The 24,520-nt window shown below is 42.9% G+C and overlaps 1 protein-coding gene across 4 annotated transcripts in view; it reads right to left on the bottom strand.

Annotated features, from left to right (window-relative positions):
- Positions 1 to 24,520, bottom strand: part of EPRS1 (glutamyl-prolyl-tRNA synthetase 1) — a 142,142-nt gene that overhangs the window by 20,269 nt on the left and 97,353 nt on the right. For 2 of the 4 annotated variants that reach the window (XM_082249459.1, XM_082249460.1), the window contains 11 exons: positions 23,899 to 24,120; positions 22,553 to 22,792; positions 21,458 to 21,685; positions 18,381 to 18,652; positions 18,211 to 18,262; positions 16,538 to 16,747; positions 15,977 to 16,049; positions 14,868 to 14,947; positions 14,640 to 14,741; positions 9,210 to 9,365; positions 3,639 to 3,836 (listed from right to left, as the gene is read on the bottom strand). In XM_082249459.1, the coding sequence (XP_082105585.1) occupies positions 3,639 to 3,836; positions 9,210 to 9,365; positions 14,640 to 14,741; positions 14,868 to 14,947; positions 15,977 to 16,049; positions 16,538 to 16,747; positions 18,211 to 18,262; positions 18,381 to 18,652; positions 21,458 to 21,685; positions 22,553 to 22,792; positions 23,899 to 24,120 (1,833 nt within the window). The remainder of the gene's footprint in view (positions 1 to 3,638; positions 3,837 to 9,209; positions 9,366 to 14,639; positions 14,742 to 14,867; positions 14,948 to 15,976; positions 16,050 to 16,537; positions 16,748 to 18,210; positions 18,263 to 18,380; positions 18,653 to 21,457; positions 21,686 to 22,552; positions 22,793 to 23,898; positions 24,121 to 24,520) is intronic. The other 2 variants (XM_082249461.1, XM_082249462.1) reach the window with 2 other exon arrangements.

Here is a 24,520-nt window from a genome sequence, read left to right as displayed (position 1 = left end):
TGAAACAGCATAAATAGGGAACACCTGAGACCAATCCGCATCACTGAGCAAACACAGACCAGGGATGAAAGTGCTCAAGCCAGCTTAAGGTATGGATAGTAGCAGTGGCATTTTCAGCCACACACGAGGATGACAGCTGTCAAAATGCCTGGTTATTATCGGAAGAGGGGGCGTGAATGACTCGTTTCCAGGGACGTTGCCCTTTTTTTCGAATGCATTAAAAAAAAAAAAAAAAAAGAGAGGACAAAGTCTCTGGAAACACTTATTTTAATAGAGTGATTTTTTATTTGATGATGACCTCAGCACTCTGCTATTGATTTTCTTCTGCAATGAAGTGATCCTACCCAAATCTGATTCTGCGGGAGCTGCAGAGGTTCTAGCCTCGGTCCCTTCTCCTGCTCAGCCATCCATCCAGTTGCCTCATCCCTTCCTATACCCTGTTGATGGTCTATAGATAGTGATTAAGGTTCCAATGGACTAAATGACCCTGCACTTCTCCTAGAAGCGCCGTATGTACTGTGTACTCAAACACTTTTCGGATTCACTCTACTGCTGTTTGGGGACTGCGCTAGTCTATATTTAACCTTATGCTTATGTTGATTTTTTTTATTTATTATATGCCGATATTCTGCAGGAGCTGCAGAGGTTTCTTGCCTGTTCCAGTCTCGGTCCCTTCTCCTGCTCAACCATCCATCCATTTACTACTGTCTCATCCATCCATTCAGTTGCCCCATCCTTTCCTCTACCCTGCTGACGGTTTACAGATACAGATGAAGGTTTTAATAGACCAAGTTACTTTGCACTTCCCCTAGGCGTACCGTATGTACTGTGTATTTGTACACTTTTTGAACATGTCCGAACATGCCTGAGCTAATCCTTGGTTACTAAATACTGAAATGTTTACCCTTAAATCGGAACTCCACGCTAAAATGTATTAATCTATGCAGCTTTGTATTTATGAACACATCTATGAAAAGTTTTTAAAAGCAAGCAGGGTAAGTACCCGAATTCAACCTCGTATTAGCGTCTTACAATCCACTGTAAAGTAAAGTAAAATACTGACAGGAGGAAGTGACAGAGAGATGAATGCATTAGTCTGCTGCTTCTCCTTTCACTGTCCAGTTACATCTAAGTTACTTGCATAGGCGTGCGCAGCCTATTGCATTAGGGTGTGCACCCCAAAGCTCAAACACGCATGCGTGTATATATATATATATATATATATATATACACACACACACACACTTTGTACACATACACACACACTATATATATATATATTACACACACTTGTCAAAAGTATTGGGACACATGCCTTTACACACACATGAACTTTAATGGCATCCCAGTCTTAGTCTGTAGGGTTCAATATTGAGTTGACCCACCCTTTGCAATTATGCAAGCATCAATTCTTCTGGGAACGCTGTCCACAAGGTTTAGGAGTGTGTTTATGGGAACGTTTGACCATTCTTCCAGAAGCAAATTAGTGACGTCAGGCACAGATGTTGGACAAGAAGGTCTGGCTCGCAGTCTTTGCTCTAATTCATCCCAAAGGTTTTCTATCGGGTTGAGGTCAGGACTCTGTGCAGGCCAGTCAAGTTCCTCCACCTCAAACTCGCTCATCCATGTCTTTATGGACCTTGCTTTGTGCACTGGTCCACATCATTTGGTTGCGGGGGGATTATAGTGTGGGGTGTTTTTCAGGGGTTGGGCTTGGCCCCTTAGACTCTTAGGGAGTCAGCATACCAAGACATTTTGGACAATTTCATGCTCCCAAATTTGTGGGATGGCCCCTCCCTGTTCTAACGTGACTGCGCACCAGTGCACAAAGCAAGGTCCATAAAGACATGGACTTAGAATGGGTGGTGGAAAATTAACTTCAAGTGCAATCATTTACATTATAATAGTAACTAAAACATATAAAATTAAGTGTAACAATCTAAAAAATAAAAATTCCAAAGTGCTCTACTGGTGTGAACCTTCCAACTAAAAAGTTTTTGCACTTAAGTTAAATTGTATGGCAAATATCTGATTGGTGGCACTGATAGGAAGCACTGATAGGCACTGTTAGATGTCACTGATGGGCACTGATGAGGCGGCACTGGTGGGCACTGATAGGTGGCACTGATGAGGCGGCACTGCTGGGCACTGATAGGTGGCACTGATAGGCACTGATGAGGCGGCACTGCTGGGCACTGATGGGCACTATTAGGTGACACTGATGGGCACTGATGAGGCGGCAATGGTGGGCACTGATAGGTGGCACTGATAGGCACTGATGAGGCGGCACTGCTGGGCACTGCTAGGCACTATTAGGTGACACTGATGAGGCGGCACTGCTGGGCACTGCTAGGCACTATTAGGTGACACTGATGAGGCGGCACTGGTGGGCACTGATGAGGTGGCACTACTGGGCACTGATAGGTGGCACTACTGGGCACCACTTATGGACACTAACAGGGGAGAGGGGGAGTTTCACATTCAGCAGACAGTGAGATTTGCAAGAAGCGCTCAGTCTGCCTGCAGAAAGAATAGGGAAATATGAATTCCTCTATATGCAGCTTCCCCATCCCCCTCCTATCCTGCACACACACTTGGGCAATGGGCACTCACCTTCGCTCCGCCCCCTTCTTCCCGCCGAGGCTCCGCCCCCCGCTAGCAGCACGGACCGAAGGAGCTGCCACTGCAGCTGCCTTCACGCTGCGATGCGGGATCTCAGAGCACGCCGATTGACACCCCCCAGGGCTTGCCCCCCCCCCATTGGTACCCCACTGTGTGTGTGGCACTTTCATGTATGTGCTGCTTTCAGGGAGAAAGACCAGCTGTCAAAACTCAGCGGTGATGTCAGGGGTGGGCGGGATGAGCAGCTGTCAAACACCAGCCAATGATTGGGCTGCTTAAGAAAGGGGCGGAGCCACATAAACAAAGCGGCCGCCCAGACCCCATCCCATTGGCTGGTGTTTGATAGCTGTTTGGTTCCGCCCACCCCCGACATCACCCCTGAGTTTTGACAGCTCGTCTTTCCCCCTACAAGCAGTAACATTACCTGACAGTGTCACACACACTGAGCGGCTCTGGCAAGCCTCACTGTCTGCTGGAGCCAACAGCACAGCCGCCTCTCCACCAAGTATCTCACTACCCTCAGTGCCAAAGATGGAGATCTGGCCCTACACTAACAGACACAGGGTGATTAGGGTGTGCCCAGGCACACCCCGTACGCACGCCTATGGTTACTTGATTGCAGCAGAGAAAAGTCAGGTCTTCTGCCCCTCCACCCTGGGCTGTGTTGTGTGGCAGAGTTGTGAAAATTTCAGGACTGAATGGACAGATAAACAACTCCTTTATGTGTAAATTATATAAGTATTTAGCCATTTACCTAGCATTCAGCTCTAACCTATTCAATGCCAGGTGATGACTTCCATTTTGAACTGTTGATGGTCAAACCAATCTCTCTACTTTTCACATGCATATCAGACACATCAATGTTTATGAAAGATCCCACCTCCATATAACTTTTAAAAGCACAGGACCTTCAGAAATACCTAGTAAAGGAACTAGGTTTTAAAATGGTTCTAAATATAAGGTGACCCCAGGACCAGAAATGGAAAAGACACAGGCATTTCTAACCAATCACCTACCTGCACACAGGCCACTCGTGGTGGCAGCACAAGACCCATATTGTCTCCATGAACCATGGTCATGACTCCTATCGTTCGGGTGGTAAGACCCCATGAATTCTGGTAGGCATACTGCTTTTCACCAGGGGTTTTTGGATCTTCAAAAACAATCTCAAACATTTTGGAGAAATTCTGCCCAAGGTGATGTGATGTTGCTCCCTGAAATGAGAAGCAAAAGCCATGTTAAATTTTTAGTACACAACCATTGGTTCTGAAATGAAACTGCAAATCTGGACAGGATAGTCTTTGCTGGACATGTAGTTTAAATGATCTTTAGGTAAACCAGTGTTTTTCAACCTTTTTCCAGTCAAGGCACCCTTTAAACTTATGAACCATCTCGAGGCACCCTATTCTAAAATGTAAAAAATTAAACTAATAGTTTTACATATAGTTTTTACACATAAAACACCCAATATTAGAGGCAATTTATTCATTAAAGGCAAATAAATTTGTATACAGTGGTACTGCCTGGTGTTCCAGCATTTTTCTTCTTCCTTAGTTTGTCTCCCCCATGCAGCGAACATTGACAAGGATGCTGTACAGGTGCCCAATGTTCTCCTTATCAACCAATCATGTCAGCAGTTGTTAGGACTGGCGGCTGGCCTTCACAGGGCCTAGGGTTGTAAGGTTATGTTACACAATGAAAACCTGTAGCTTTGTGTAATAGAAAGCAGGCTTAATCCACCCTCCGGCTTGTACACAATTTTTGGGCAATTTGAGCCAAGGCACCCCTGAAGAACCCAGAAGGCACCCTGGTTGAAAAAGACTGCATTAAACTGTTGTTAAAAAAAATATATATATGTCTGCTTAACTCAAAACAGTACCTTCTATCAGAGGCGTAACTAGAGCCTTCAGGGCCCCGATGCAAGAAACCATGAAGGGCCCCCCCAGATCCCTGGCCGGGGCCCTTCCCTTCAAGCCCAGGGCTCTTCCCACTAATCCTGGGGCTCTTTATTCTCGTTGCATGGCCTTTTATTACGGTCCCGCAGCAGGATCCTTTCACAAGTTCTGCAGTGGGCTCCCTTCCTGCAATCTTGGGGCCTCCCTACAGTGGTGCAATGCCAGGGCCCGGTCGCAAGTGTGACTTTTGCAATCCTGGAAGTTCACCCACTGGTTTTCTACTGGGCCCCCTGGAGCATGGGGCCCGGTAGCAATCGCAACCCCTGCAACCCCTGTAGTTACGCCCCTGCCTTCTATTGCCCCCGGCATCCTGCAACCATATCCTTTTTTTTTTTTTTTTGTGATCTGACTTTCTGTTAACGGGTGGCCTTCTGTAAGTAGGAATATAGTCACTTTTTTTTTTTAGCTGTCTCCCAAGATAAACTAGGGACTTGTAGTGTGCACAGAGCAGTGTACATGACCATAAATATGCTCTGCTTATTACAAACAAATGAAGGAAAGAATAAAAGACGGTTCTGGCACACAACGGAGGACAAAACCAGGAGGCAGAAAAACACAATAGGAATTTCATAAAAAACAGAATACAGGGCCGTTAATGGAAGTGTATGGATTATTTTCAGAGAATAAGAATATTGTTTATGGTCACTTTAAAGCCTATCTAAACCCAAAAACAAAAATGTAGTAATTATGGATTTTTATGCATTTAATTTTACCTGGTAAACCTGCAAAACACCACACTTCCGGTTTCTGGGTGGCTAAATTCACTCCTCCACTGTATCTATAGAAGGGACCATTGAAGCCACCCAGGCTGGACTACAGTTCACATAAGAAATGACTAGCAATTTACACAAGAAAGAGAAGCTTATTTTTTTCTTGTTTTAAAGTGTTTGTTCCTCTCTACAGAAAAAACAGAGGAGAACCAACACCGGACCCCATTCCCACTCCCCACTATACTTATCTCTAGGGTTGCAGAGCTGTCAGCACCCCACCAGTTGCTCCAGTGGTATTGGGATTTGGATTCCCCATTCTTTCCCATCAGCAAAGATCAGACCAATTTTGATTAGTCAGCACAGTCACATTGACATTGCTGACCAACCAGAATTGGTCTGTGCCAGAAGGGCTGATGGAAAAGAAAGAGAAGAGCGGGAATTTCATAGTTACATAGTAGGTGAGGTTGAATAAAGACAACAGTCCATTTAGTTCAACCTATGTAGGTGTGTGTGGCCGTAATCATCTCTCATACCCCTTAATGTTCTGATCCTTGAGATGTAAGTCTAAGAGTCTTTTGAAAGCCACCATACTTCCCGCAGAAACCACCTCTTGTAGTAGAGAATTCCACAATCTTGTAGCCCTAACAGTAAAGAACCCCACACGTTGCCTGAGGTTAAAACGCTTCTCCTCTAATCGCATTGTATGCCCTCTAGTCCTCATGCAATCCTTTTGACTGAATAGCTTTTTTTCTATGCTGAGATCACCATTGAGATATTTATAAATTGTTATGTCCCCTCTCAGGCGTCTCTTCTCCAGGGAGAATAAATCAAGCGATTGCAGGCGCTCTTCATAATTAAAGGTCCTCCAATCCCCTACTCAGTTTAGTTGCCCTTCTCTGGACTCTTTCCAGTTCCAACACATCCCTCCTGAGGACCGGCGACCAGAACTGGACAGAATACTCCAGATGCGGTCGGACCAGAGTTTTATAAAGTGGAAGGATTATAGTTTTATCTCTGGAATACAATGCATGCTAATATTCTGCTGGCTTTGGCAGTTGCCGCTTGACATTGCATGCTATTGCTTAGTCTATCCTCTACCAGGACTCCCAGATCTTTCTCCATTTTTGATCCCCCCAAAGGTCCCCCCCCCCCCTAAAAGAAAGAAGAGCGGGAATTTCAAATCCCATGACCACTGGATCGGCTGCAGAGGTGCTGACAGCTCAGCAACCTCAGAGGGACAATGGGGGTGGGGATGGTGTCTGGTGTTACCTCACCTCTACATATTTCTGTAAAGGTGAACTAACCCTTTAAGCTTGCAGGAAGTGGCAGCTTACCAACCCCTTAGATGTGGTGGCCTCAGTTTTCTGTGTTTGGCTTCTCCCCCTTTATACCTGTTGATCTGGCCAGTAACACACTACCTGCCTTAGGTTGGCTACGCTCATGCCTTTACTGTATCTGTGAAGGCGCAACATAGCAACCCTTGGACAAAAGTATTGTCAACATGTAATGATGGTATTGTTACATGGACTAGAGGATAGAGATGGAATTTACAAAAGTGACTAACAAATTACAAAAAAATGTTTTTTTTTCCCTTTTGGGATAAAGATTTTCACTAAATGATTAAAAGCTGACTATTCTAAGCACTCCTGCCAGTGTTAAATGATTTGTCTCAACTCTTTAACTGCCATTTTTGCTGGACAGCTTGACCCATTAAAGGAAGATGAAAAGTTACAGACTCACTAGAAGGATCAACAAGTTAAAAAAAAAAGCCTAACAAAAGCAAATGAATGCAGCCACCACATGGAAGAAATGGTAAGCTGCAGTATATACATTTTTTTATTTTTGGGTTTATATATGCTTTAAGCCATTACAGTTGGCAGAATACAATATTTTCCACAATAGAGGGACCTTTAACTCTTCCCCATTCTTTCCTAAACTAAGTAGGTACACCACAAATAGTAGTAACGCTTTTCCAATTCTGATCCAGGACAGAGCTGGGAAATCAAAACACATTTTTATGTCTGTTTGTGCTAACGGTCAGCTCCACCCAAGACTGAAAGCCCAATTTACAGGAGGTTCCTATGGGGGAACTATAGTACAGAACAGTAGCCACCATCCGCTGTCTTGGATTTTTCCTTTGCAAAATATAACTGATATATACCACTGAGTTATTACTCCTGTCAAACACCAAGTTTTAAACAACAAAGTATCACTGGCAAAGATTGCAGTAAATGTACACTCTCGCTTTTTTAATAAAAACAACAAACATGCCAATACTACTCATTCTGTGCAATAGTTTTGCACAGAGCAGCCCCAATCCTCTTCTTCTGGGGACCCCGTTGGCTCTCCAAGCTCCTCTTCACTGGGTGCCCCCATGGAAAGCCACCTTCTATGGGGGCACCCATGCGTGCTTTCTCCCGAGTCCTGCTGCTACATCCATGGACACAGACAGCGGGAACCCTGTGTCACAGCTTTTGATTGACAATAGCGGAAGCAAGTGGCTCCTGCTATTATTGATCTGTCCAAGGAGGAGAGAGACAGCGGCTGGAGCCTCTGCACCCATGCACATCACTGGATCGAATCAGGCTCAGGTAAGAAAGGGGGGGGGGGACTGCAGCATCAAAGGTTTTTCACCTTAAGGATTTATAACCACTTTAACCTGTCCTAGTGGACTGTCTAGAGCAGCCTTTCTCAACCTTTTCAACACAGAGGAACCCTTGAAATAAATTTCTGGTCTCGGGGGAACCCCTGTTAAAAATTTTAAATCTACAACTCATGACACATTAGTGTGACAGTCAGTGGGAAGAATGCTCCTTACTCTTGTCATCAGTGGGAAGAATTACCCCCTACAGATAGCTAAAAGGAACAATGGTGTCATTGGGAACTTATCTGAGAGGCAGAAATTGCCCATTTCTTAAGGAACCCCCAGCAACCTCAGGAGGATCCCTGATTGAGGAACCCTGGTCTAGAGTTATTCTTACTCTAATTTTTAGATGGGGGTTAATTGACAGAAAACTAGTTATTACCTATTAACTTGATTTCCAGGAATCTTCCAGGATGGCACTTTTCACTCTCATAAGGCCTTCCTGGAAGATGACTTGGGAAATATCCATTTTGACTTTGCAGCTGTGAGCATTGTGACTCATGTTCACTACAGGTAATTGTAAAGTTCTCGCTCATAACTCTGCATTTAATATTAAGCTTATTGACTTGTTATAACTGTGCACTGTGTAGGCTTTGTGTCCATGTGAAGACAGCCTGGTAAGACAGTCCATAAGATTTGCAGTCACCAAGGCGCTCCATCTTTCTGCCTGCTTGAGACCCCTCAGGAGCCAGCCTGCCTGCTCTGGCTCTCCCATTGTCCACTGCGTATGCTGTGTGTTCTTGTGAAGGCAGCCTGGTTACACAATGCAGAATATAAAACTTCCACTCACCAGGTCACTTCACCTTTGTGCCTGGTGCAGACCCCTAGGATCCCACCTGCCTGCTTGGTCTCCTTCAATGCTCAAGCAGAAAGGCTTTTGTAGCAGTGGCAGAAGAGGAGGCGGAGCTGAGCTTTCCCTCACTGCAACACCAACTGCTGCTAAAGCTCAATAGCGCCCGCTCTGCTCCAGCGTCCAGCCTGCAACAGGTAGCCCCCTAACTGCTTCATTGCATCCCTGCCTTGCTTAGTGCTAACACTCCTTCTTTATGTATATTATAGCTTACTGTGCTGATGCTCAATTCCCATAGGTGTAATACATGCACTTGGTCCCCTGGAAGAGTCAACAAGAATTTTTATGTTTTGGTGATACTTCTGTAATGAAGGCCTGTTCCCCATTTCGGATCAGTCCAACTGGAGGGTCATCATAAACCAATAAAAAATAGGAACTCCTATGTACATCCTTGGTACATACTGGACCAATCACCTATTTGTACTCACCTGTATGGCTCTGCCGCTGGCTGATATAAATGCCTCAACAGTGGTTGTATAATCTCCTCCTGCAAACTTTTCTTTCTCTGTCTTTCTTCCTTTCACCACAGGAATAGCCATGAGGTCCTCATAAACACGGGCGTACAGATCCAGGATCTGCAGGACCTGCAATAAAAAACAAAATAAATAAAAAAGGTAGAGCTGAGTTCTAAGCAGATATAAAAGACTCAGATTAATGCGGTTATGTGTTCAGTAACAAGTGTAAAGTCTTTACTAAGCAGCATTTTTACAGCCCCCCCCCCCTTAACCTGCAAAGGCAGTGGAGAATGGAGACATGCTGCAAATGCCCTGCAACCTTGTGCCTCATTTTTTTTTTTCAAAATATTTTATTTAGTTAGTGCAGGAACAGAAGAATCCAAACCAATACAACAATAGTGTCAAACAGCAATACATCTATCTGTGTAAGATCAGAACAAGATGAGGAAATGAAGCGTCAATAAAGATAGAGAAATCCAATGTGTTACATTCATCATAACATTTAAATACCAAAATGAAACCTCGCATAGTGCAATGTAGGAGATAAACCATGCTAAGAGCGCTGAGGAGTCGCCCACTCCCACAACTGATTTTTTTGTTTCCTTTAGTGTAAGAACAGAAAGTAATGACTGGCCTCAGGTGGTACACAGAGATGAAACAAATCCTACTACATAAGTTGTACCTGTCTGTCTGGAGCCATCTGTCCTCTACAACCAAAGTTCTGATTTATAAAGTTTAAGTGTTCAGAAAAAAAAAAGGAGGGTGGAGAGCTGAAGTTACACTCTGCAGAGCTCAGTGAGTAGAGCTCTGAGGGGTGATTGGAGGGAAGGAGCACACCCATCTTCACACAGCACACAGGAGCAAAGCTGAGGCTGTCACTCTGCAGGAGATCCCTCCCCTGTCACCATTTTTCTCTTGGTGTCAGGAAACCTTGTTAGAAGTGACTCTGATGCTGATAACAGAGAAATGAAGCAGCAGACAAAAGTGACACTTAGTGCTCTTAACCACTTAAGCCCCGGAGGATTTGGCTGCTCAAAGACCAGGGCCTATTCTGCGATTCAGCACTGCCTGACTTTAACGGACAATTGCGCGGTTGTGCGAGGTTATACATATGCACTGTTACTGTAAAAATGACACTGGCAGGGAAGGGGTTAACTATTAGTGTTCAAGGGGTTAAGTGTGTCCCTAGGGGTGTGATTCTAACTGTCAAGGGGCGTGGCTTGTGATGTAACCACAGAGACATACAATCCTACATAGCAGGATCGTATGATCGCTGCAGTTACACCAGGGAGAATGACAGGCGGCTTTGTTTACACCAGCCGCCTGCCTTTCTCCCTCTCCAGGGGGAGATCGCGAGTGACCGGCGGACATCGGAGCCGCCAGTCACTCGCGCGTGAATCCCTGTGAACGAGCGGGAGCGCGCCTCCGGTGGTGCGCGCTCGCCCCCTATTGGCTCGTAGGCGAGTGATGTACCGGTACGTCACTTTGCCCAGGAGGGGCTAACCGCTGCAGTATATGTAATTGCGGCGGTCGGCAAGTGGTTAATTGAGAAAAATACACATATCTTTGTTCATATCTGAGGTTTACAACTTCAATAAAGAGATATTAAAGTTTTGTTTTCTTTTGTTTAAAATTAACAAACATGTCATACTTACCTGCTCTCCGAAGTGGTTTTGCAGAGAGCAGCCCAGATCCTCCTCTTCTCAGGTTCATCACTGGCGCGCCTGGCTCCTCCCTCCTGCGGAGTACCCCCACAGTAAGCAGCTTTCTATGGGGGCACCCAAGCTGAGCCGCAGCTCTGTGTGTCCATCCAGACATGGAGCCGCGGGCCCCGCTCCCCCCCCTCTCTCCTCATTGGCTCACTAACTTTGGCGCCCACTGCTGTCTCAGCTAATGAGGGAGAGTCCAGGAAAGCCAAGACTCTTGTGCAACATCCTAGAATTAGGATTAAATACCTTCTGCCTTTACAACCACTTTCAGCTTTTCTCTCACTGGAAAAACCTAAGATGTTTGACAAGATATGGGATTGTTGGGCCTTTAGCCCACTTACTCTAATTCTAATGGGATGTTAAGATTCTAATGTTAGAATGATAAAATAACCGCGCTTGCTAAAAAATGTAAATACTTAAATAATTTAAAGGTGAATAAAGTGCTAGAAATGCTATCATATAAAGTGCTAAATGCATTAAATCCACATTTTAATAAAAGTGCAAGAATATATAAAAAATATGAAGTGTTTATAAAAGTGTGCAAAAGAATGCACTACGTGCTCAAAAGAAATTCATCAATTTATAAAATAATTCATATAATATTAAAAGTCCATGAAATGTCCAAAAGATGTGCAAAAGTGCTCAAAAAGTGCTTGTATCCCTTATTTTCTTTGTGCTGAAAGGTGCTACACTCCCCCTCTTGCACCCCTACTCACCAGAAATAAAGACCCTCTCTGGGTCGAGTGTAGCTTTAATGGGGAGTATGGAATCCTGGGTGTATGGTCAGGGTACCATCCAACAATAACGCTCACTTCAAAGCACCAATGGTATTTCTTTAGCGGGCTCAGCCCAAATGAAATAAAAGAATTATAGTGAAGTACTGTTTTAAATCCTGTTTAATAGTGCAAGTAGTAAATATACCCACAAAATTAAAAGGTTTAAAAAGTGCAGTAAGACAATTACAAAAGACTTCCTGGAACGCTGTCTCGCGTGCGTTCCACGAGGAGACAGGAAGTGACGTAGATGGTTAAGGTAAGCCGGAAGTTACGTCTGCGTTACGACTTTTTGAGCACTTTTGCACATCTTTTTGGACATCTCATGGACTTTTATTATATGAATTATTTTGTAAATTGATGAATTTATTTTGAGCACGTAGTGCATTATTTTGCACACTTTTATAAATACTTCATATTTCTTATATATTCTTGTACTTTTATTAAAATGTGGATTTAATGCATTTAGCACTTTATATCATAGCATTTCTAGCACTTTATTCACCTCTAAATTATTTATGTATTTTAATTTTTTAGCAAGCGCTATTATTTTTTCTTTCTAGTCTATTTCCCAATTGGGTGAACAGCAGCTGCTTATTGTTTTTTATTCACTAACCAAGTGTGGTTTTTTTTTGTATCAGTATTATTATTATTAATAAGATTCTAATGTTGCTTGTCTATTTTGCCAACTTACCCAATTTGGTTGATTGTACCCAATGCAGGACCTGACTTATTTTATTACTGTTATGTAATAATCACACAAGAGAGACCATTGTTAGCTTATGTGGTTTTTTTTGTCTTCGTTTGAAAATCAATAAATTAAAAAAAAAAGAATAAAAAAAATTCCCCTCACTTAAAACCATAGCATGATATATCTGACTTGTCCCCCCCGACAGCTGCTCCTAGTGTCAGATGACCCTCAAATACCCAGCCTGCGGCAGACTGTCAGTAAAAATGCCTTCAGCTGACTAGGTAGAATAAATGTGAATGCAGAGCAATCTCATGACCAGGATACAAACTGTATTGACATGAATAAGGGTCCTGGTTGGCAGCTAACAGTCACGAAGTGGTATCATGAGATACAGTAAAATCAGAAGCATCAGACAAAATGCTAAGAGACTGACAAGCTTATTTCATCATGTGTCAAAGGGATGAGCTAGCATATTTCCATGGCGCGGCCCCCTTAATCAGGGCTAAGAGCAATGTTTGTGGCACACCTAACAAAATAGCAGCCATTAATTTCTTAATACTGCTTATAACGCAACCAACCAAAGAGAAGTCAGGCTCAGAGACTGAAAAAAAACCTGCTTCTAGCTCTATCCTAGCTCAAGCATTTATTAAAGCAGCACAAGATGCCAAAAGGGCGAGCTTGCTCCCTTAGCACAACAAACAGTGAGGTTATAAATTACTAAGTGGATTTATTAATGTAGTTTTCAACAAATCGGAGCAGTACAGGATGTCAGCTTGGCTTGTTTCACTACAGTCTTAGGTTACAAGCAAGTAAAGAAATAAGCCATCCGACTGTTTATTAGCAAAACCAAGTCACTCATGTAGCAACATTTTCTGTAAACTTCCAGTGCAAAAGGAGCTGGGGATATTTATATCCAAACTTATATGGAAGAATAAAAAAAATAAAAACAAGAAAAGTTTGGGGGTGAACAAAAATGAAACTCCTTGTCTACTAGAGTTCAGGCAAATCTCCGCTTATATGACCCTACGGGAATGAGTTCTTCTGGGGTGAAATGAGGACACAAGGCAGCTGGAAATAGAACTAAGGACAGGTAAGGGTTGGTGCAGTGTGTTGAGGGTGCCATCTAGAGGCTAGCTAGAGGAAAGCAACTACTTTCTTTTAGTTTCTTGCAGCTTAAAGGATAAGTTCACCTTCATGAACAAAAATAATAACTGCACATATTTTTGCGGGGGGGGGGGGGGGGGGTGGAATTTGCATTTACTATCTTTTTCACAGGATACCACAGAGCACTGCACCCACAATCCGTGGATTGTAAATGCAATATCAGGCTCCTGCAGACAGACGCACTCTGTGAACGTCTCTAGCAAGCAGAATTATTATAAAGTCAACTTGCCTTGGGATAGTGTGATTTTAAAATAAGGCCCCTTTCACACAAGTGGTCTGATCTGGTCCACCCATTAGTTTTCAGGTGCACCCAATTGAACCCTCAATTCTCCTCTATGAAGCAAAGGATGTAAATTAACTTGAGTCCTTTAACACCCACCTATCTCTAATCTGATCCAATATGATAATAACAAATGGAAGGGGATCTGTTCTCCTCCACCTGGCATAAACAGACAAGTGGTTAATTTACATCCGACTGCCCAAAGAGTACAGCGGGCAGGGTCTGTGTCCCCTCTGGGTATGCAGAGCAGGGAAGGAGCCATCATCCACTCAGTGCAGCAGGGGATCAGTGGACATATCTCTTGCTGAGAAAAATGGATCCGGTTCATGTGAAAAGGGCCCTTAAAAACAATTAACTGTGGTTAGATTTTTCTCGCTCAGCCCCATGAGATATCCCTTGATTCCCATCCTCACACTAAACGGTGTGGATGAGGGAATCTCCCCTGCTAGATCTTTTATTCAGAGAACGGCTGTCTGAATACAGAATAGTGACTGCATCCGATTGGCTACAATCACTGTTCCGAAGCCAATTTTCCTCCCAGCTTCAGCAATTTTTCAATCAAAGTTTGTCGACCCGAGTAATGCCAACAGGGCCAGCAGAGGCCTGAATTTTTGCCAATTCAGCAGCAATCAGCGAAACTCAAGCAGTGTGTAGCTAAACTTAGTCTTCAAATAAATTACGGTCTCCTTCTGGAGTACCCCCGTGGATCTCAGGTCCATGCTGGGAATGGAGATATGACTTTTCACCAGGTTAAATAATTATTAAACTCTGCAGACTGTTACGTACCTCCTCTGCAGCTTCCTCGCGTGTAGCAAATGCAGTGTGTCCCTCCTGCCACAGGAATTCACGGGTGCGCAGGAACGGCTGGGGGTGCTTAAACTCCCATCTCTGTACAAGACACAACAGTTTTGTTTAGTCTATGACTCACAGATCTTACAGAACTACCTAAACCAAGTGGGATAATCTCAAAAAAATGATATCATTTGAACTGAAGATGCTTTGATCTGAACTTACCACAACATTGCACCACTGGTTAAGCTTGATGGGGAGGTCTCGGTGAGACTGAACCCATTTTGCATAGGCGGGATACATAACTGCAAAAGAAAACAGAAAAGTGTATATATCACACACCGTGATTTATGGAATGCGATGTGTTAAAGCTGAACTCTAGGATTAAATAAATCCAAAAAATACCCTTACAGCGATGGGGTCCCAATGACTATGGGAAAAGGTTGTTATACCCACTTTACTCATTAGCCCCCAGCCACTGGGGCATTTTCTCTTCTCTCTGATGCTCCAGATTGAGGACAGGCGCTCAACCGTTTTCATGAAAAATGCAGAACTATTGGTTCTGCATTGTATGTGATGACATCAGATTGCAACCGCTGGCCCAAGTACCTTAAAGAAGAGGCTTTGGAGAACCAGCTGCCCAGCGTGTCAGAGTGAGGAGTAAGGTAACCATTGCATCTTATTCCTGTACCACTAGACATAAGAGCATTTTATCCTTGTAGTATGGGGTGGCCCCGCTGCAGGGTTATTTTTTTTTTTTCGTGCCCAATGTTGCACTTACATTCACACTACACTGTGTGCACAATTATTAGGCAAGTGAGTATTTTGAACAAATCATAATTTTTATGCATATTGTCCAACTCCAAGCTGTATAATCTTAAATGCTTACTGGATTTAAGCATATTAGGTGATGGGTAATTGTGTACTGTAATGAGGGAGGGTGTGACCTAAGGAGATCAACACCCTATATCAAGGTGTGCATAATTATTAGGGAGTTTCTTTTTCCTCAGGCAAAATGGGCCAAAAAAAAAAAAAGAAAGAAAGATTTAACTGACACTGAAAAGTCAAAAATTTTAAAATGTCTTTCAGAGGGATGCAGCACTCTTGAAATTGCTCAGATATTGGTGTGTGATCACAGAACGTTTAAAGGTTTTGTTGCAAATAGTCAACAGGATCGCAAGAGACATGGCCAGGGTGGCCTTTTGGGTAAAGTTCCTTTTTCAAATGTATTATCCAGTGTAAAATGTATCCATGGTCAGTTCTCTTTCATGGTTTTAACCACACTTCCTACCAATCTCTAGGAATTGGTTGAGCCCTGTCCAATAACAACTCACCAGTTTCACTTGTGGGTCGAACAGCGATGGGCTCAGCCAGTTCAGTCTTCCCTGACCTGGTAACCCAAGCCACCTGCAGAAAAATAAAAGCAATTTCTAGATTTTTTTTTTTCAATCAGATTTTATTTGTTTTTCAAATCTTTTTTTTTTTCATAGCAACATATACAAAAGAAAACAAAACATACAGCAAAACAAATCAAAAATAAAACACAACCAAAATGCCCTTCTGTGCTGGTTCACACTATAGCGTGTGCGGCGATCGCATGTAATATCGGAGCGCACTGCTCCTTCATTGGACACCTCGGTGCAAGTAAACCAATAAATCTGTGTGTGATTTTTAACTTTATTTTAATGAAAATGTTTTAATTACTTACACGTATGCTAGTCATCTAGCAGTCTCATGCTTTACTGTAGTCTGAGCCTCCAAACAAGTATGCAGCCACTGATCTCTTGACCTGAGTCAGAGGCTCAAAAAGTACTCAAGCCACTGGAGCAGCAGCCAGGCAGTTAGCATTTTCAGGGAAACAAAAGCCAACACAGATCACTTCCACCTTCACTTACCTCTGGGGCAAAGTCAGCAATGTGGGTTTTCTCTTTCTCCAAGGCAGCCTGAGACACAAACATGGGGAAGTAGCAGTTCTCCACTCCCAGCTTCTTTATTTCGGCATCAAAGAAATTTTTAATGGAGTCCCAGATGGCAAAAGACCAAGGACGCAATATATAACAGCCACTGACATCATAATATTCGATCAATTCTGATTTTGTGATCACCTGTGGGGAGAGAAAACTGGAAATGGAAAATGCAGAACCAGCAGACATGTATGCTGTACAGCCTTTCAGTGCCTAAAGCGAAACTTAACTCTGGGTCAACATTATGTATACAAAGTGATAATAAAGATGAATGAGAACCACAGAGGTAAGTGTAGAGCCAGCGCAGTGGCTAATCGCCTATAGCCGGACTCCCACAAACCAAATCAATCGTAATATGAGAAATCAAAGAATCATATGTGTCGGGTCTTGAAAGTCAGGATAGTTCAATACGGTTGCATGCTATAAACTAAAGTACCGTCTAAAGGCAAGATATTTGTATTAAGTAACAATGATGAGTGTATGACTGCTTACCTCGTCTCGAGTCTTAGGTTAAATTGCAACCATTATCTATTTTTAATCATTATGCTGCTAGCATTAGTAAATAGATAGGAAGGTGTATTATATTTACTTGTTTTAAGCTTTTTTTTTTTTCCTTCAATTGTCTCCTAGTATCAGGGCTAGGCCAAAATGATGTGGTGCATCTCAGGAGTCTTCATTGCCTTTTTTTTTTTATTTTCATCTGGGAAGGAGGGACTTTCTCAGCTAAGCACACCCTCCTGTCGGCATGCCTGGTCTAAGGGCAGATGGATTCCAGGAAGTAAATGCTCAATAAATCATCTGCCATTACTGAAGATTGCTGTGGCTAGCAATGCTAGGGGGTTGTTTTTTTTAAAGTGATTTCTTAACAAAATAAAGCACAGATATGGGTAGATGGGTGAGTTTTTCTTTAAATATTAAAAACTGATTAAATACCCTTTTCAGTTTCTGGTGCTCAGATACAGTGAAGTTCCACTTTACCCAATGAAAATCAGCAATTGGAGGTTACAGCATGCCAAAACAGAACACATTGAAAACCCAGCAGGACATCACTCCTTTAAGAGTGACTTTAAAAAGCTGTACCACTCTTTAAGATTATGGTAGTCCTAGTTTAAGGGATTTGCAACAGGTATATTTTAAAGCAACTCTCCCAATGTTCCTACTATTTCCATTGATTGCTGTGCATGTGCAAAGCACCCCCCCCCCCCCCACCCCACTCATTCCAATGGGAGAGCTGAAATCATGGTGGCTTCCAGCAGGCAAGTGGAGAATAGCTCTTGCATAGGAAGAAATAGGGCTGTGGCACGCATGTGCAGGAAAAAGAGGACCCAGTGGTGAGGTTTTTGACAGGCTGTGTTTCAAGTCAATCAGGGCCGCACAATTAAGATCACTGGAATGAGGAGAAAGGTATTTACCTATGTGGGCTGTACTCAGTGGGGCAGGGGCATCAACTAAAGAACATTTATTTCAAAAAAATTGTCGTCATTTAAATTATATTTTATATGATAGCAAAACTCACCGCATTTAGCAAAATAATCTAAAGCCTGTGGCAAAGAGGCAAGACAAAGTCAATATAAGAAGAAAATTCCTTGCTACGCAGCACTTACCTGGGAATACCAGTCTGCCAGGTTTTCCTCTTTCTTGGCCTCCAGTCCCAGCCTGAAGAAAAAATATGGACACATGAATAAAAGGGAGCAGCCATCTTGCAGGCTAGGAGCTTTGTCAAAGTAAGGCATCCTTAAGAAGTCTGTACCCTTAGCCAGCTATGCAGTCATACCTGGTTTGTTTCTTTGGGCCCTGCCCATCTCCGGTTCCTCCTGAGGAACCATTGCTAGAGTCCTTCGTTGGCTCCTTCTTCTGCCCTTCACCTGGTTTGGTCTGCTTGTTCTGTTTTTCAGACTTGTTCTCTTTCTCCTTCTGCTTCTTGTCCTCTTTGGGTTTCTTATCCCCTGAGCCCACAGCAGTCACTGGCTTGTACTCCATTCCTGTGAGGACCTTATACTGAGACTTTAGGTCCAGAAGCTGCTTTACTGCGACATCCACGGTTTCCTGCAAGCCAACACAGTAGTTTGAGGACACACAAAAAAAACTACTAGGGCTACACTGCACAGTACTGTTTAATTTTGGGAACGTGTTTACAGGAGGACAGCGCACAGAGGCAACCTCAGAGCTGCTTTGTGCTTCTCTTCATCACTGTCGGGTCAGCAGAATGGCAGTCTATGGGTGACTAAGCAAGCAGAGCTTTAGTGGCCTTTTTACCCATAGTCACCCATTATCGTGATTCAGAGGAAGGTTAGAGAATTGGGTATACAAAGAAATCTAGCAGCTATAAGCGTTGAAGGACATACATTCAGTGGGCTATTTATTAAAGTGGTTGTAAAGTCATTTTTTTTTATACTAATGCATTCTATGCATTAAGATAAAAACCCTTCTATGTGCAGCAGCCCCCTAATACTCACCTGAGCCCATCTTGATCCAGCGATGTTGCAGGAGAGACTCAGATGTTCGGGACTCTCTCTGTTGATTGGCTGAGACACGGCAGCGGGAGCGAATGTCAAAGTCAGCCAATGAAGAGAGAAAGGGGGCGGGGGGGGGGGGGGTCGAACCATGTCTCTGTGTCTGAATGAACACAAAGAGCTACAGGTTGTTTCAGGTGCCCCCATAGCAAGCTGCTTGCTGTGGGGGCACTCAAGAGGAAGGAGGTGCACTGAAGAGGGACCCAAGAAGGGGAGGATTGGGGCTACTCTTTGCAAATCCACTACATATGGCAGGTAAGTATAACAGGTTTGTTATTTTTAAATTAAAAACAAAAATGAGACTGTACAATCACTTTAAATATACCTTTTTTACAAAGAAACTTGTGGTTGCAATATAAGTTTTTCCCTGATCTGAAAAGCTTACATTGCTTGGAGAACTCGCAACATGCTCTCTGTTTTTTTTATGAGGACATTTTTTAAACAACCTGCATCCGTCTTAGTAGAGAGGTTACATAGTACAGTACCAGCATTGTTGATGCAGCATGGGAGAATGAGAACATATTTCAAAAGCATATGTGCGGCACTAACTCCACACTGTATATGAAGCCTGAAAATACTAAGAACTGTAGGTCAGTTCTTCGTATTTAGTAAGGTAGTAAGCGGGGTCCCCCAAGGCTCAGTCCTGGGACCAACCTTGTTCAATTTATTCATAAACAGCATTGAGGACTGGATCAGTAATTCGATATCAGTTTTTGCAGATGACACAAAATAGGGCAGGGCAATAACTACACAGCATGAAGCAGATATCCTACAGAATGACCTGGACAAAATAACAGAGTGGGCAACGACTTGGCAAATGAGGTTTAATGTGGAGAAGTGTAAGGTTTTGCACTTGGGGACTAGAAACATAAAAGCACAATACACGTTAGGAGGGGAACCCTTGGGGAATCAAAAATGGAGAAGGATCTGGGAGTCTCGGTTGATGATAGACTAGGCAACAGCATGCAATGTCAAGCGGCAGCTGCCAAAGCCAGCAGAATATTAGCATGCATAAAGAAAGGGATGTATTCCAGAGATAAGACTATAATCCTTCCACTTTATAAAACTCTGGTCCGACCGCATCTGGAGTATTCTGTCCACTTCTGGTCGCCAGTCCTCAGGAGGGATGTGTTGGAGCTGGAGAGAGTCCAGAGAAGGGCAACTAAACTGATTAGGGGATTGGAGGACCTCGATTATGAAGAGCGTCTGCAATCGCTTGATTTATTCTCCCTGGCGAAGAGACGCCTGAGGGGGGACATGATAGCAATTTTTAAATATCTCAATGGGGATCTCAGCTTAGAAAAAAAACTGTTCAGTCAAAGGGGTTGCATGAGGACTCGGGGGCATACAATGCGATTAGAGGAGAAGCGTTTTAACCTCAGGCAACGTGGGGGGTTCTTTACTGTTAGGGCTACAAGATTGTGGAATTCTCTACCACAAGAGGTGGTTTCTGCGGGTAGTATGGTGGCTTTCAAAAGACTATTAGACGTACATCTCAAGGATCAGAACATTCAGGGCTATGTGAGATGATTACAGCCGCACACACCTACACAGGTTGAACTGGATGGACTGTTGTCTTTATTCAACCTCACCTACTATGTAACTATGTTATATGTGGACACCTGTGACCTAAAAGAGCCAAGGGATTTACAAAATGACACAGATACTGGTAACCCCCCCCTAGGGAAATGCTCAACCCCAAAAACGTAAGACAAGCAACAAATGTTCCTGCTTACTGCTGCACTTTACAGTGTAGTAAAATGATTCGGTGATTACAGAGATTCTTTACTATGTCTATGTCTGACAGGTGAACAAATACCAGTTCTTGGTGGACTCCCTCTTTTAAAGGCTTACTCGACCTTTTGCAACCATATTTAGGGTGTAACATGTCGCTGAGCAAACTTCCGCTATCTTGTCCATGAAGCCGTTTAATTCATTCAGAGAGATATGTGAATGAATGAACTACAAGTCCCATCTGTCACCATAAAGAGGAACTTGTAGCTCTCGGTGGAACACGAGTGCGGTAATCACCACACTCCTAGCCCATTGGCACTTCTTCCAATCAGTAACAAAGCCCATACTGTGCTTCAGACATGGAGCAGACAGAAGAGTTTGCATAAGCTAGACATTGCAGCTACAGGTGTAATGCTTTGCAGACTGTGGAAAAAAAAAAAAAAATAATGTGTATATTTTTCTGCAAAAATATGTGCATAAAATCTATAAGGTGAACCAAGTCTTTAATTGCTACCTAGTCTGTAGATTTTTGAATTGTGCTTAAAAGGGCCAAAATATCAAAGAAAAAAAAAAGCACAGTATTAAGGCAGATAAGAAAATTTACCTTTGGAGCTTTTTCACTCTTCAGTTTTCTGACTTCATCGCCTTGCTTAGACACCTTGTTATAAAGTTCATCAGCTTCTGAAGGGCTGGATGATTTTTCCTGCACACTGACAGAGTTCGTTACGGTTGCATTTGTAGGCAGCTGCCCTGGTTTGTAATCCTGACCAGTTTTTTCTTTGTATTCTGCTTTCAGAGCAAGTAGAGCTTTTACAGCCTCATCTACCTTGTCCTTTAAAAAGAGAAGCATATATCAACACAACTGGTAGGCATATATTAAATGTTATACTAAGCCACAATGGGACAATGATATCCTATGACAGCCCTCATTTTACACTGTTTGCAGCATCAAAAATTTTAATATTCATATACCCAGGACAGCTCAGAAACAGTTAACCAGCACTGTATTTGCATAAAAGTTAACTACTTGACTTATGGAAGATTTATCCCCCTTCATAACCAGGCTGTTTTTTGTGAGATGGCACCAGGTTACTTTAACTGAAAATTGCGCGGTCATGCAATCTTGTACCCAAAGAAAATGAATATCTTTTTCCCACAAATAGAGCTTTCTTTTGGTGGTATTTGATCACCTGTGCATTTTATTTTATTTTGTTGCGCTAGAAACCAAAAAAAAAAAAAAACTGAATTTTGAAAAGAAAAAAAAAAAAAAAAAAAAACAGTATTTTCTACTTTCTTGTATAAAACACATTCAATAAAAAAAAATATCAAATTTCTTCATAAATTTAGGCTAATATGTATTCTGCTGCATCATTTTGGTAAAAAAAAAAAAAAAAAAATCCCAATAAGCGTATATTGATTGGTTTGCACAAACGGTATAGCATCTACAAACTATGGATATTTTTTTTTTTTTTTTTACTATTAATGGCGGCAATCAGCGACTTATAGGGGGACTGTGTTATTGTGGCAGACAATCGGACACTGACACATTTATACAATTTATGTATATCAAACAAGAAGTATAATTTCTCTCTCAGTGCTTAGCTTTCAGCCCCCAACTCTGCAGCATTACCATATATGACACAAGTCGTCACAAAAGAAGTCACACCTATAACAGCCACCAGCCTTCAGAGCTCTTTACCTTTGAAGCCTTTTCAGATTTCAGCTTGCGGACAGCCTCTCCTTGTTCAGAAACTCTGTTATAAAGACTAGTGTGGTCTGTGGAGGTGGCATCTGCTTGACCAGAGCTCTTTACAGGAGGAGAGGTTTTGCAAGGAGGCTGAGAAGACCGAGGGCAACCAGGCTTATACTCCTGCCCAGTTTGCAGCTTGTATTCTGCTTTTAGGGTTAGGAGGGATTTCACAGCAGCATCAATTTCATCCTAATGACAAGAGAGAGGAGGAAAAGAACAGCATAGGAAGGGAAAGCTCTAAGAAGGCAAAGTGCATGCACTGGAAACAATCTGGGTGAGCACTGCATTAAAGTTGGACTATAAAACTTTTTTTTTTCATTTTGGTTATAGTAAAGGAGGGTTATAACCCGTCAGTTTATTTTTTTGCCATCTGTGTCCAATTGGGGAGTTTTCCTGTCACAAAGCCAAAACAGGAAAATGAAGGGAATCCCTTGGGGACTCTCAGGTCACCAGGACTAGATTTCCCCTCTATTAATGTTCTGATGACAACCCAAAATTTGGGATATTCTTTTACACTTGCCCTTTCAATGGTAACAGTAAACAGGACAAATAGAGAGGGTGAATCTCCCTAATGGGGGCACAGACAGCAATAAAAACTGACAGGTCTTCCAATTCCTCTCCAACTCCATCCAAAGCTATAAAAAAAAGTTTTGCCTTAAGGCCCATTTCACACAGGCGGACCGTTCAGATCCGCCAAAAAAAAAAAAAAAACGGACAGGCAGATCTAAACGGTCCGCCTGTGTGAAAGGGGCCTTAAGGCAAAACTTTTTTTTTTTTTAGTTTTGGATGGAGTTGGAGAGGAATTGGAAAACCTGTCAGTTTCTATTGCTGTCTATATGCGGCTTCGGATGTTAGCGGAGACATGTCCGCTGACATCCGATCCAATCCGTCAAATTTGGATGGATGGAAACCCTATTTTCCATCCGTCCAGCGGATCGGATCAGATGAGATCGGATGAGAACGGATAGACTGTCCGTTTTCATCAGATTCCCCCATAGAGAACAGCGAGGACCTGACAGCTCTGTCTCCGCACACAGCGCGGAGACAGAGCTGCCATCCGCCTACTCAGCGGGGGATCGGCAGATCAATTCCCCGCTGAGAAAAACAGAGTCTGCCGACGGACTCTACAGTGTGAAAGGGGCCTTAGTTATATTTTAATACAACTGTGAAAAAAAGACTAGATAAGCTTTCCACAATTTGCTATAGCATCTAAACAGAACTCTGGTAAATGAGTTGATGAATTCCGCTGGCTATACTAAGCACAGAGACAAACTTGTGTTCTTCATGCAGTTTACCTTAGGAGCCTTCTTGCTTTTGAGCTGTCGAACGAGCTCTCCTTGTTCGGCTACCTTGTTGTATATCGCTGTGATATCAGGATATTGAGGAGCAGAAAGACAGGGTGCAGGATTATTGGTGACAGCTACAGGAGGGCTGCCTGCTTTATACTCCTGCCCCGTTAATTTTTTATACTCTGATTTCAGCTCTAAGAGGGTTTTCACAGCTGCATCTACCTGAGGCTAGTGTAAAAAGAAGAAGAAAAAGGTATGCACTGAGAGAAAGGCAAAGAGCTAGGAGGAATAAATGCATGCAGAATATCAAAAGCAGCAAATCAAGCAAAGTCCAAAGTGTACCCATCACCAGAAAAAAGAGGTAAGCAATAATGTGGAAGAGTCATTTTTTTAGGAATGCAGCCCATGGATTTGGTAGAAAGCAAATACATTATCGATTCCTCAAATGTTTGTTGTATAGTACCAGTACAGCAAGGCCCAGGATCAATCCTTTTCCGCTTTCAGAGAGAAAGGTGAAAATTTCTATTGGCCCCAACCACTGCTGATTAGCGGCCATGTACAAATAGGACCATGGTGATCTCTAGAACTACAACCATTCAGAACTTCATAGCTTTTCTAGGCAGCTCCT

The sequence above is a fragment of the Pelophylax lessonae genome, assembly GCF_965119305.1.
Source record: "Pelophylax lessonae genome assembly, chromosome: 3".
Lineage (NCBI taxonomy): Eukaryota > Metazoa > Chordata > Amphibia > Anura > Ranidae > Pelophylax > Pelophylax lessonae.
The sequence above is the reverse complement of the archived record's forward strand: the minus strand, read 5'-3'. Positions and strand labels throughout refer to the sequence as shown.